This window comes from Hippopotamus amphibius, chromosome 12, assembly GCF_030028045.1.
Source record: "Hippopotamus amphibius kiboko isolate mHipAmp2 chromosome 12, mHipAmp2.hap2, whole genome shotgun sequence".
NCBI lineage: Eukaryota > Metazoa > Chordata > Mammalia > Artiodactyla > Hippopotamidae > Hippopotamus > Hippopotamus amphibius.
Window position 1 is genome coordinate 52807924 of NC_080197.1, and position 13428 is coordinate 52821351.

The following is a 13428-nucleotide window of genomic DNA, read 5'->3' on the forward strand; positions in this document are numbered from 1 at the left end:
ATTGCTACATATGTGGCAATGTTGTATCCTAACTTTGCTTATGATATCTTTCATTATGCATGATTTTAAATTCTATTTATTTATTTATTGGCTGTGTTGGGCCTTCGTTGCTGCATGTGGCGTTCTCTAGTTGTGGTGAGTGGGGGCTACTCTTCGTTGTGGTGCACAGCCTTCTCATTGTGGTGGCTTCTCTTGTTGTGGATCACGGGCTCTAGGCGGGCAGGCTTCAGTAGTTGTGGCACATGGGCTCCAAAGTTGTGGCTCCCAGGCTGTAGAGCACAGGCTCAGTAGTTGTGGCACATGGGCTTAGTTGCTTGGAGGCATGTTGGATCTTCCTGGCCCAGGGATCTTCCAGGACCAGGGCTTGAACCCATGTCCCCTGCATTGGCAGGCAGATTCTTAACCACTGCACCACCAGGGGAGCCCTGATTTTAAATTCTTATGAAGTAAATTTGTCAATATTTTTCTTCATGATATCTGGATTTTATGTATTGCTTCAAAAGACCTATCCCATCTATTTTTACTTTTAAAAGTTATTTATTAATCTTGCGTATTTCTCACAGACCCTTTACCTATGTTTATTCCATGGCAAAAATAAGTAAGGATTTTTTTAAATAAATATATTTAGCTAGTAATAAACCTTCTTTATACACAAATCTTTTTTTATTCCCAATTTTTAAAACTGAGTGTTTTATATGTGCTTTCATTTTATAATTATAATTACATGAAATTTTCTCTTGTTTTCCACTATCTTTTAAATTACTAATTTGATTATAAATATTTTGCTTATGTCTAGGATTAAACCTATGCTTGCCTTCTTAGTTCTTATTCAGTGTGATAAAGCTAGAACAAAGACTGGTTTTGAGAATAATGAAACGTGAAAACTGTATGAAATCTAAAGTCATGTATGTTTGGTAGAAAATCTAAGAATTGTGATAATATGACCCGAGGGCATTAACAAAATTCCTTTAATATTAAGAATGGTACTGTAGTTTTTTTAACATATTTATAGAAAGCAATTATAATTTAAAGATCAAAATTTTAAATCATAAACTTTTAAGACCAGTGGCAACTTTTCAGTTATTACTTTATTTGATTAAGACTCAGCATTTAACACTGACAATCCCTCATTCCTTTCATCTTTTGGTCCAGAGTCTCCTGGCTGTTTTTCCATTTCTCTGGCTCCTTCAGGTTTCCTCTGTTTAAAAAAAATAATAAAAATTTATCCTCACCATGTACCTCACATGCTATGTTCCCTAGATGCTTTCCTGGAACTTTTCTTATTTGACACCATCACCTGATCCACCTCATCTACTCCTCTGGCGTCCACTAATGTGTGCTCTCAGTGCTAATGACTCACAGCATCTCCAGACCATATCTTTCCCCGGGTTCCAAAGCACATGTCCGTCTATTTCCTAGACATCTCGCTGAAGTCAGTATTAACTTAGCTAAAAATGAACACATTATCTTCATTGCTTTTTTTTCTCTACTGTCCGGTCAGTCCTCCTTTTAAACTTGTTCTTTCTGCTGGGTTGGGTGGTAGGACATGTGGTGGTTTAAGCACTGACTCTCAAGAGTGTCCAGGGGCTGGGTGTGAATCCATGGTGACCTTGGGCAAGATATTTTACCACTCTCAGCCTCAGCTTTCCTACCTTTTTTTTTTTAAGACTTTTTTTAAAAACTATTTATTTATGTATTTATTTTTTGGCTGTGTTGGGTCTTCGTTGCTGTGTGCAGGCTTTCGCTTGTTGTGGAGCACAGGTTCTAGGTGTGCAGGCTTCAGTAGTTGTGGCACGTGGGCTCAGTAGCTGTAGTCCATAGGCTTAGTTGCTCCGCAGCATGTGGGATCTTCCCAGACCAGGGCTCGAACCCGTGTCCCCTGCATTGGCAGACAGATTCTTAACCACTGCGCCACCAGGGAAATTGCTCAGCTTTTTTACCTTTAAACTGGAAATAATAGTCCAACTACAAAGAGTTGTTGTGAGAATGCAATCAGATAATCATACAATGCTTGTCCTGAAATAATAACTCACTCCTCTGTGAGTGGTAGTTCACCCAGGTAGTTTGACACCAAAATATGAACAGAGACTTTGAACCTTCTTTTTTTCTTACCTCTCATGTTCATGCAGTCTTCAAGTCCTATTAATGCTGCTCTTTAAAGTGTCCTGAAACTACCTACATCTTTCCCTCCCTTCAGTGCTGCAATGCTGATCCCTGTCACCATCATCTCTGTTAATCCAGCTGCCTCCTATAATTAATCTCTCTGCCTCCATTCTTATCCACTCCTAATCCCAGTCTCTTCACAGCATCCAGCAAGACCTTTCCAATATCTGCCCTGCTTGCCTGCAGTATAAAGGACAAATCCCTCAATTTAATCTGCAAGACCCTTCTTAAGCTGGTTTTGTTTCCATGCCTGCTTCAAATCTTAATCACTGAAGCAGTGACTGCCGTAACTGATTTGTAAAATCTTATTATAAAGTGAATACAAACTCATTATAAGAAATTGGAGAAATTAAGAAAGAAGAAAGGAAGAAGGCCCACAGTCTCTCTATTATCATTTTGGTTTTGCTGTCTGATTTTTTTAATGCATACATGTACATAGCTGTCATCAAATTGAATATGTAGCTTTGTTTATAGGGATTTTTTGTTTTGTTTTTAAAAATCATGCATAAATACATGCTTGTTTAAAAAAAATACAAAGTAGCAGGCCCCATTCGTACATTATAACCCCACCATTTCCCCCAGTTTCATTCCCGTCTTTATGTCTGTGAGCAGAAATGCATAGATATTTTACTCAACTTTTTTTCAATAAGGTTGCATCAAGCATTTTTTCATAACATTAAAAATATTTTGTAAACGAAATTCCCTAGTAGTCCAGTGGTTAGGACTCCATGCTTCCACTGCAGGGGGCATGGGTTCCATTCCTGGTCAAGGAACTAAGATCCCAGTGCCATTGTGTGGCCAAAATATATATATAGATATCTATATCTATATCTATCTATCTATCTATCTGTATATATATATATATGGAAAAAACTTCATTTTAATAGTGGCATATTAATGGTCATAGTAGTAGCTACTATGTGTTGAGTAGCTGCTCTGGGCCTAGCACACAATTACTAATCTTACACAATCCACATTTGACTGATGAGGGAACTATATGACTAATAAAATTATATGACTAATAAAATGTTCAAACATTTCTCTGCCTCCCCTGTGGATACCTCAATATATGGGTATGTGACCGTTAAACATTAACCAGTCTTCCCTCATCATTGGACATTTATGGTTCCTTATTTTTCACTATTATAAATAATGTAGTTACTATTGTCATGTTAGTCTGTGTCTGCATTTCAATTATTTCCTAATGAAGATTATTAAAAGTGAAAGTATTTGACGTTTTTGACACATTGACAGTTGCCTTCCTGAAAGTTTATACGAATTTACAAGGAGTGATTAATTCTAATGGTAGGGAAAGGAGAGAAAGAGTGACACTTCACAGAGAAGGTGACATTTGAGCTGGCTTATGTAAGATGAGTAGGACTTTTCCAGAAGAAAAGGCAGAGTGGGCAGAGGATTTCAGACAGGAAAGGAATTGAGAGCAAAGGCACTAGGGCACAGGAGCCAATAGAGCTTGTCTGTTCCCTCATCATTTAATTCAGTTAGAGTTGGCAGGGAAGAGAGTCAGAGTAGTCAGGGAGAAAGCTAAAATTCTGATATGCGATTCTGCCCTTTCATATATTTAGAAACCATCTCAAATGAAGCTTTTTTGAAGTTCTGAGATGTTCGTGTTGGTCTAGTTGTTTTTCTTTTCCCCAGCGGAGGAACACATCCCCTGAGGATTCAGTATCAGAAACATATGCAACCTCTCTGGTCCCACCTGTTGCCCTGAATTCAAAGGGGCAAGAATAGCACATTTAACATTGGACCTAATGTGAATAGGAGTCACTACTAACTGCCCTATTTGTACGCAATAAGCAGAATGTCATCAACCTCTTGCATTTGATATGATTTATATCCATTTATTTGATTAAATGGATAAAAGTAACAAATCTATTTTTAAATGTGGGGTTGCTGCCAGACACCAGGGAGTCACATTCTACAGTGAGCAGAGCTGTAGCTGGATTTCAGCGTTTATCTGAGTATGGTGTGTCTGCTGTTCCTTCTTTCCAGACTGGAGCAAGTGCTGAAAGCCAAGGGGATAAAGGTGACAGGGTAAGGGAATGGGTCAGAGGGCTGTTGGCAGAAGCCAGCCATTCATGCCACCCGGACAGAGCAGTGGAGGTTTCCGCTAGCCACTTCTCACTCATGCGATCATCACAGCTGGAAATGCAATTTGGCCAGGAGGCCATTTCACATCATATTTCGAAGAAGGCAGCATGTAAATTAAGCAATAAAATATTTCTGTAGTCTAACTGCCATTTATGAACTTTATAGAGTATGAATTCAACCATCATAAAACCTAACTATGAAATAGAAATTGACAGAATTGGGGAAACACGTGAGTTACAGGCTGTTTTCAAATAAGTTGTGCTTTTCTGCTTTTAAGGAAGTGTAATAACAGAAATAGAAGTGATCAAATAGATGATCTGCTGGACCAGATCTAGCTGATAACTATCGTTAGCATTTTCATACAAATACATCAGAATAGCTTTAGACATAGCCCAACAAAATTGCTGTAGCTAGTCTCCCGGTTTTCTCCTGTTCTGCAAATGTCTCCTCTGAAGGGAACCAAAAGTGGAGGTATTCTTCCTTATTGCTGCCAGTGAAGCCTTAAAGGGACCGAAAGAGTACTTTTTTCCTCTTAAGGTTCTTGCAAGCTATTGATTAGATAATGTATATAAAATTCTTAACATTATGCCAACACCTCCTAATGATAGAAGTGGGAGGAAGAGTTGTTATTTTTGTTTTATTATTATTGTGGTTATTGTTATGGTTAATACTTTTACTAGATTATTTTACAACCTTGACTTTTATTCCTGACTTGCTAGTCTACTCCCCAGTCCTAACAAAGGAAGATTAACAATATAAGATTGGAAGACAGTATCTTAAATTCCATTTAGCTGTCTGTGAGACACATAGAAAATGTGATACTGGACCAGGTGTGCAGCTCTCTCCTGAGTGGGAACTGTTGTACACTCAGGGCATCATTCATAGCGAGGAGCTTCATCTGCATGGGAAATTTATGCTCATTCACAGCAACTTAATTCCTAAAAATTTCTGCATTAAGATGGTGAAAATGACTGAGATCTTTACCAAAAGCTCTTACTAATTAAAAAAATTTTTTTTCATCAGATGCTAGTGGAAGCCTCTGAGAAAGAAAGCCCTCAGTCTGCAATTTAACATTTCTCCTCAGCAGTGCTGCGTCCACCTCCTTTCTTTAGATAATATTTGCAGCCTAAAATACAAAGTCACCTTGTTCAGACTGTCATTATTTGGCCTTTTCTTAAACAGCCTTAGGTTTCAGAATTGAAACCTTCTATTTTTCTTTTTTATTCCTTGTTCTGACCCTCTGGTTCTTTCTCCAATATCATGCCGTTTCTTGCATATTTGTATAGAAGAAATATTTTTAAAATAACACATTAAAAAGTGTAAAGTTATGTTATTTACCTAAAATGCTTGCATAATTTATTTAAATGTTTTTAAATACTCAAAGCAATTGATCATAAAAATGGCTTGCATTCTTCCAATTATAAAATAAATAAGCCATGGGAATGTATTGTACAGTATGGTGACTAGAAAGTTGCTAAGGGAATAGACCTTAAGAGTTCTTATCACAAGAAAAAAAGTTTGTAACTGTGTGGTGATGGATGTTAAATAGACTTATGATCATTTTACAATATATACAGATATTGAATCATTACGTTCTGCACCTGAAACTAATATAATATTATATGCCATTTATACCTCAATTAAAAAAAATAGCTTGCATTTATGGTTAGTTTTGCATCGCTACTACAATTGCCATGGTAAATGAAATATTATTTCTACTACTGATAGAGGTAATTTCTATGGTTTATATTGACTGTATAGTTCTGTCCTGGAAAAAACTTTCATGTAATATAGTATTCTTCCATAAAACTTTATTTCTCTGATTCCCAGTTCTCTTCATCTTCATTATGATTGAGGCTTTTATTATTTAACCCTTTCTATCCACCTAATTATCACTTATTCATCCTAAGTTTCAGTCTTAACTTCGAAGATTTATTCTAAGCTCCTTGATGAGAGATACTGCCTTAGAGCAGGGGTATATTGTACACAGGAGTCTCCGGTTGTACCACACATTGATTGGTGGAAGTTATCAACAAAGTCACTGAATCTGCTCTGTTCATTCATTATCATATTGAGTATTTTTAATGCTACGTCAGAGTTAATAAATATCTGAAATACGCATCTGCTTCTTCCCCAGGTTTACCAGCTTCATGGCATCCCCAAGCTGCTACAGCTCCTGAAAGTTCAGAATGAAGACATCCAGCGAGCTGTGTGTGGGGCCTTGAGAAACTTGGTGTTTGAAGATAATGACAACAAATTGGAGGTAGCTGAACTCAGCGGAGCACCGCGGCTGCTCCAGGTGCTGAAGCAAACCAGAGACCTGGAGACTAAGAAGCAGATAACAGGTAGTGCTCACTGACTGTCACAGGGGGTGGCACAGTGCACCCCAGCCAGATGTGTCAGTGGCATCCGTTTTTTTGAAATTTCCTGGAACAAATGATTGGTGGGCTCATTGTTACATGAGAGATGGCTTCCAAGGAGCATTATTACTGCTGGCTTAGGCCGAGATTCAAGTCAAGTTTGAATTCCTTTTTTTCTGAAGGGGAAATTATTCTGAGGCTCTTTGGTTAATACTCTTAATTAGAAATTCTATGCACCTTCCATCACCTGGACCCCTCTCAGTACCAGCTTCCTAGCTTACCTGTCCTTCTACCCTCCCAAAAAAAAGCATGACTGTATATGTTTTTCAGTTCTCCATTTTATTTTTCTATTCAAATACTGATTTGGAAAACTAAATATCTGCACTCTATGCATGGATTAGAGAACTAAAGTAATTAGATAGAACTAAAGTAATGGTTTTAGTAAATTTTTTTAAATAAGTTTATTTATTTATTTATTGGCTGCGCTGGGTCTTCATTGTGCACGCAGGCTTTCTCTAGTTGCGGCGAGTGGGGGCTACTTTTCATTGTAGTGTGCGGGCTCCTCATTGCAGTGACTTCTTTTGTTGTGGAGCACAGGCTCTAGGTGCGCGGGCTTCAGTAATTGAGGCACACGGGCTCAATAGTTGGGGCTCACGGGCTCTAGAGTGCAGGCTCAATAATTGTGGCGCACGGGCTTAGTTGTTCCGCAGCATGTGGAATCTGTCTGGGCCAGAGATTGAACCCGTGTCCCCTGCATTGGCAGGTGGATTCTTAACCACTGTGCCACCAGGGAAGCCCCTAGTAATTCTTGAAGCATAGAGGAAGGAGATCTAGTTTCGTTTAAATGAATAGTGCATATGATAGAAGAGAAAATAGTTCATTGAAAGTGAAATGAAAATGGTTCATCAGCTCTCTGCTGAAGCTCCCTGAACACATTACAAAGAGTGCAAGAAACATTACTGAGTGTAATTGTTGGTAGTATTGCCTTGGGAAAACTTCTAAGTATCTTCAGTGTCACAGGTAGTAGACCTCTTTAATTTATTCTCACAAAAACCTTAGGTTTTGAAGTATTTTTAGGTATTGGGTATTAAATCTCAGTTTTATAGATGAGGAAACTAAGGTCCAAAGAAGTTAACCCTTTCTAATATATCATATAAAAGTTTTTTTAATGATAATAGCTGACAGTGTTCATACTTATTTAAAAGAGGTATTCCATAAATATTGTTTAAATTGAAATGAATATATGTTGCACTTCTGCCATCCTTTATTGTACAAGTTTTTTTCTATAAAAATGTTGTCATTATATCCTCTCTATCCATTTATATCTCAAAATATCACATTTTCTATCTTAATATATTTTAATTGTATAAAACTATATGAAGGGTTGCACCATACTACGCTTCTGCCAGCATGCTGTCATGTCCCATAAGAGATTTCCTTTGATATCCATGACATATTAAAATACCTACAGAAAGTAAGTGTGCTCTCACTTATTCATTCATTTGTTCAGCCAACATGTAGAGAGCCGCCTTCAAGTGTCAGCCAGGACAAATCACAGTCTAGAGAGGTTATGGATTTTATTTAAACATGACTACTCATGTTTTAGTAGATGGAAACTAGTGTTTTAAAGGAGAATGAAAGTTATTCCCAGCAAAATGAAAATCACTAGCAAAGCAAAGAAGCTGCTGGTCATTTAGAGGAAACTTGGGTAATAGAGTGATCGAGGTTAGGGTGCATGGTTGCCAGAAAGCTGTGTCAGATGTGTGGGTGTGTGTCAAGGAAACTTCCTCTTGTTTTGTGTAGGAAGAAAGAAACTGAGGACAGAGAATGTTTTGTGCTATTGATGCCATAGAAACCATTGAGTCTTCTTTAGATAATGTACAGAGCTGATAGGTGGAGTTTGATTGTGCAATTCCCAGGATTTCTGGTATAAGCCAAACATCCCTACCAGAAGGTGTTCGTTACATATTAATTGAATTGAGTTGATAATTGAATGTTTGATACAAATCCTACTAAAAAATAACTTACTTTAGCTCTGTTAATAGAAGCGCTAAATAAGTGCTTTGGGGGCCTCAAAAACAAATTGTTGACTTAATTTAGACATGTTTGTATCTTTGTTTAGAAACACAAAGCGAGTAACCATATACGTGAATCTTTTCTTGTCAATAATTTGTAAGCATCTTTTTATTGAGCCTCTGTTACATGCTAGTCATAAACTTGGGCTTTCCATTTTTTATCTCTGTTCTTCCTGACAGCTCTGTAAGGTATGGTAGTATTGACTGTTTATATATGGCCAGTGTGCGGCTCATGGGGTTCAGTGAGTTGCCCAAGGTTGCGCAGCTAGCAAAGAACGAAGTCCAGATTTGAACCCAGTATTATCTGGGTATTTTGCTATATCAGAGTGGCTCCCACTCTCTGCTTTTGGGGCAGAGAGTGACTCACTTTTACACTCCTTTGGGAAGGGGCTTTGTCTTTGAGATCTTGGATAAGAGAGCGCTCCCTTGCCCCTCTTTGGCCCTTCCTCTCTGTCCTCTTGCCACTGCCTTGCTTCAAACCCTCTTCATCTCTCTGGTCTGCTCTTGCAGTATCCTTGTGCCTGGGCTCTGTGATTCAATATTGCAGATTCCCAGTCTACCCACCACTCTGCTTCTAGTGCTTTCCTTCTAAAATAAAAATATTGTCCCATTATGTTCTCCATTACCTATGTTAAAGTCCGTATGTTGCAGCATCCCACACAAAGATTTTATGATGTGAGCCTGGTGACCATTGGCAGCAGTGTCTCTTTTCATACTGTTTTAGCCCAGGCTCTGAAATCCTAAAGAATTTGCTGCTCTGTTCCATGTCTCATCTGTCTTGATACCTTTGCTTCTGCTGTTGTCTTGGAGTAGATTTCTTTTCCACACCTAGACCACCTGGTAAACCTCATTCTTCAATAGCTGCCCAAATATCACTTCTCTCTGAAGCATTTTCATTTCTTTTTTTTTTTTTCAAGAACGTTTATTGAGATATAATTGACATACAATAAACTGCATATATTTAAAGTGTACAATTTGTTATTTTTTTTCTTATTAGTAATGTGTATATGGCAATCGCAATCTCCCAATTCATCCCACCCCAACCCCCCCCTTCCCCCTTGGTGTCCATATGTTTGTTCTCTATATCTGTGTCTCTATTTCTACCTTGCAAACCAGTTGATCTGTACCATTTTTCTATATATCGCATATATGCATTACTATATAATATTTGTTTTTCTCTTTCTGACTTACTTCACTGTGTATGACAGTCTCTAGGTCCATCCATGTCTCTACAAATGTCCCAATTTTGTTCCTTTCTACGGCTGAGTAATGTTCCATTATATATATGTACCACATCTTCTTTATCTATTCATCTGTTGTTGGACATTTAGGTTGCTTCCATGTCCTGGCTATTGTGAATAGTGGTGCAATGAACATTGGGGTGCATGTGTCTTTTTGAATGATGGTGTTCTCTGGGTATATGCCCAGGAGTGGGATTGGTGGGTCATATGGTAATTCTGTTTTTAGTTTTGCAAGGAACCTCCATACTGTTCTCCATAGTGGCTGTATCAATTTACATTCCCACTGAAGCATTTTCAAATACCAGTCTTCTATACTTTACTCTCAGGCCTCCTGTTTCCTCTTGGCAGCATTTTGAAGGAAGGGGCTTCTCTGAACTACCTTTGTGTACTTTCATATTAAGTTGCCACTTTTTTTGTGCGAGGATGTTACTGCAGTAACAACAGTGGTACTCGTATAAGTTTCTCAACAGCTGTGGATGCCTGACCAAATATAAAAAGCAGTTTTATGGTCTGGGAATATCTAGATTACACACAAATAAGAGAATCAGGTGTGTTTTCTGAGAAGACCCTGACTTTTCTGGCCAAGATGTAAAAAAATAAACAATCCGTTTTTATATATGCATGAGAAGTTCAGCTGGGAAGAACGAACCAGAGCTTTGTTCACTGGGAAGGAGAGTCAACTCACTTAACTTTTCTGGCATTTTTAGTACCTGCCTAGGAGGGAAGCTCTGCCCTCTTCTGATGAAAAGACTTCAGGATCAAAGACTTTCCTCCCATGAGTGCGTTCCCCCTCCCTTACCAAGTGAGTGTGGTAGTATTTAGTTGAAATGAGAACAGTACGTACTAGTCTCAGAAGTTCATCTTTAAGGTCACTGAGTAATAAGCACTTACTGGAGTGAGTAGGGCTCTGCCTTGTGTAAAAACAGGTCATGATTAGAACGAAGTAAGGGACTCCTGTCCCTCTTCTGCAAGTTGCATAAGCAAGAGTGGGGATGATTGTCAGTGAAACTTGTTGAAAATGCATATTGATCTCTGCAAATTTTATGAAAATATTTGATTGGATTTCTGTATTTTCATAGACAAAACATTTTACTGTATAAAATATCCATTAAGCACACTCTTTAAATGTATATCATTTTATTCTGCATCTCTAATGGTTTAACAGAGTGCCTTGGGTTTACTTATAGCTTTGGATAAATGGCCTTTGCTATAATGTGATACTCCAGGTAAGATTTACAGAAGTTAGGTGAAAGGAGGGATATATCCATGCAAGGGAAATTGCAAAAACAGATTCCTACTGCTCTGTGATCATTTTGAAAAGCATGTTTAAAAAGAACCACTTCTCCTACTCTCCAGGGAGATCAACCGGATGATAGCTGATGACCTAGAGGGGTGCGATAGGGCGGGTAGGAGGGATGCTTGGGAGGGAGGCTCAAGAGGGAGGGGATATGGGGATATATGTATAAATACAACTGATTCACTTTGTGGTGCGGCGGAAACTGGCACAACAGTGTAAAGCAATTATACTCCAATAAAGATTGAAAAAAAAAATCACTTCTCCTCCTACTCCTCCTTGAAGATTTAATTGTAAAATTTACAAGTTTTGCTACTAAACATTACACAGATTTAGTTAAGTAACTATATTTTCAGTCCTAAAGAGCAATATTAATAAACCATGGGTTTTAATATCTATTGGATCCTTTTACTAGGTAGCTGTATTTCGTAAATATCAATTGGCAATAACTTTCTACATAATACACGTTGTCATTATCTCTTATAATTGCTAATTATTCAAAGTATATTCTTTACCAGAATCCAGTTCCCTTTCTTTTTGACTAGAATGAGAGCTTAGTGATAGAAAATTACAGACAGAACAGCTACAACAAAGAACTATAATAATAGAAATGTAGGCACTGTGAATAAATTGACCAGAAGTTAACGGTGAGACAAATAAAAATCCAAACCTTAATTATAATACGGTATCAGGGAATATAGAATCTAATCGCTGAAAGGGACATCTATTCAGGGTCATCTAAACCATTAATTTCTCAATGCCAGAAATGGGAATCATTTTTAAAATACGAATTCCTGGAATCCATCCTGAGAGTCAGGCTTAGTAAATTTGGGATGTGGCCCAGGAATATGTGATTCTGATTTGTTGCTGGGCTCATTTGGTAAGTGGTAGTCTCTTTTTTTTAATTAGTTTATTAATTAATTAATTTATTGTCTGCGTTGGGTCTTCGTTGATGCACCCAGGCTTTCTCTAGGTGCAGAGAGTGGGGCTACTCATTGCGGTGCTCGCGCTTCTCATTGCGGTGGCTTCTCTTGTTGCAGAGCACAGGCTCTAGGCTCATGGGCTTCAGTAGTTGTAGCACGTGAGCTCTGTAGTTGTGGTGCACAGGCTTAGTTGCTCCGCAGCATGTGGGATCTTCCCAGCCCAGGGATCGAATCCATGTCCCCTGCATTGGCAGGCAGATTCTTAACCACTGTGCCGCCAGGGAAGTCCCTGATCTCTTCTAACACTCTTCTAACACTCTAGTTTTGAGATCAGACCCTTTGTCGATATTTTCATCAAGGCTGAGCTCATTTTTTTTTATTGCCTCCAGCGATAGTGCTGAATCTTACAAGCAGATCTTTCTGTTTTCTTCAAAGCTCTGTTAAAAGTTTATGCTTTCACTGAGCCAAAATCTCCTTCCTCAGAATTTCCACTCATTGGTCTGATTTGCCTCCTATAGCCACAGAAAATATGTAGTTGTTAAATTTGCATTTCTTTAGTTACTAGAGAGCCTGCATTCCTGTGTATATTAGACTGTTTTAGCTTTGGGTTAATTTTTGTACTAGTAATTGAAATTTTAATGATTTATAAGAACTCTGTATATTAGTGGTATTCAGCCCTTTGTGCCATATTGGCATGCACATTTTCCCAATTTGTAATTGGTCATTTATTGATTTTGTATGTGTGTGAAGGTGTATGTGTGTATAAGTACAGGCCTAAATCTCTGGTGAACATTTAAGCTCTTACCTAGCTTTGTACTATACAGAAATTTGGCAAGCATGACATTTCTGTATAATATCTTACATTAAAAATTCAAAAATTGTACTAAAACTCCCCAAACCATATACTTCTATAGAACTAATATAGTATGCCAAGATACAAAGGACATTGACTGTTGGAGGAAAATTCCACTCCCTTTGTTCAAATTAATCCTCTCTGGTTTTTATTGTAAGGTGTACTTTTCCTTTGAGTGCTCTGTGTGGTCCTTTTTAAAGAGAGGAGATGTCATTATGCTTCACATTTTTAAGCCTCTGGCAGGCAAAGACTGTTAATTTGTTTGCTAATGTAGAACAGGAAGCTTTTTTCCCCCATTTCTTTCTTTTCTTTTTAGCTTTCTTTTGTAGCTTAGTAACCAAAACTCAGCCTCAGACCTGCCTTTCAATTGTTTTCAACCACCTTAGGAGTTTCTGGAGTTTTATTCTGTC

The 13428-nt window shown here is 38.0% G+C and overlaps 1 protein-coding gene across 1 annotated transcript in view; it reads left to right on the forward strand.

Moving 5' to 3' along the window:
- PKP2 (plakophilin 2) overlaps nt 1-13428 on the forward strand; it is an 89538-nt gene that overhangs the window by 40458 nt on the left and 35652 nt on the right. Inside the window, exon 5 of the mRNA XM_057703758.1 lies at nt 6410-6617. Within this exon, the coding sequence (XP_057559741.1) occupies nt 6410-6617 (208 nt within the window). The remainder of the gene's footprint in view (nt 1-6409; nt 6618-13428) is intronic.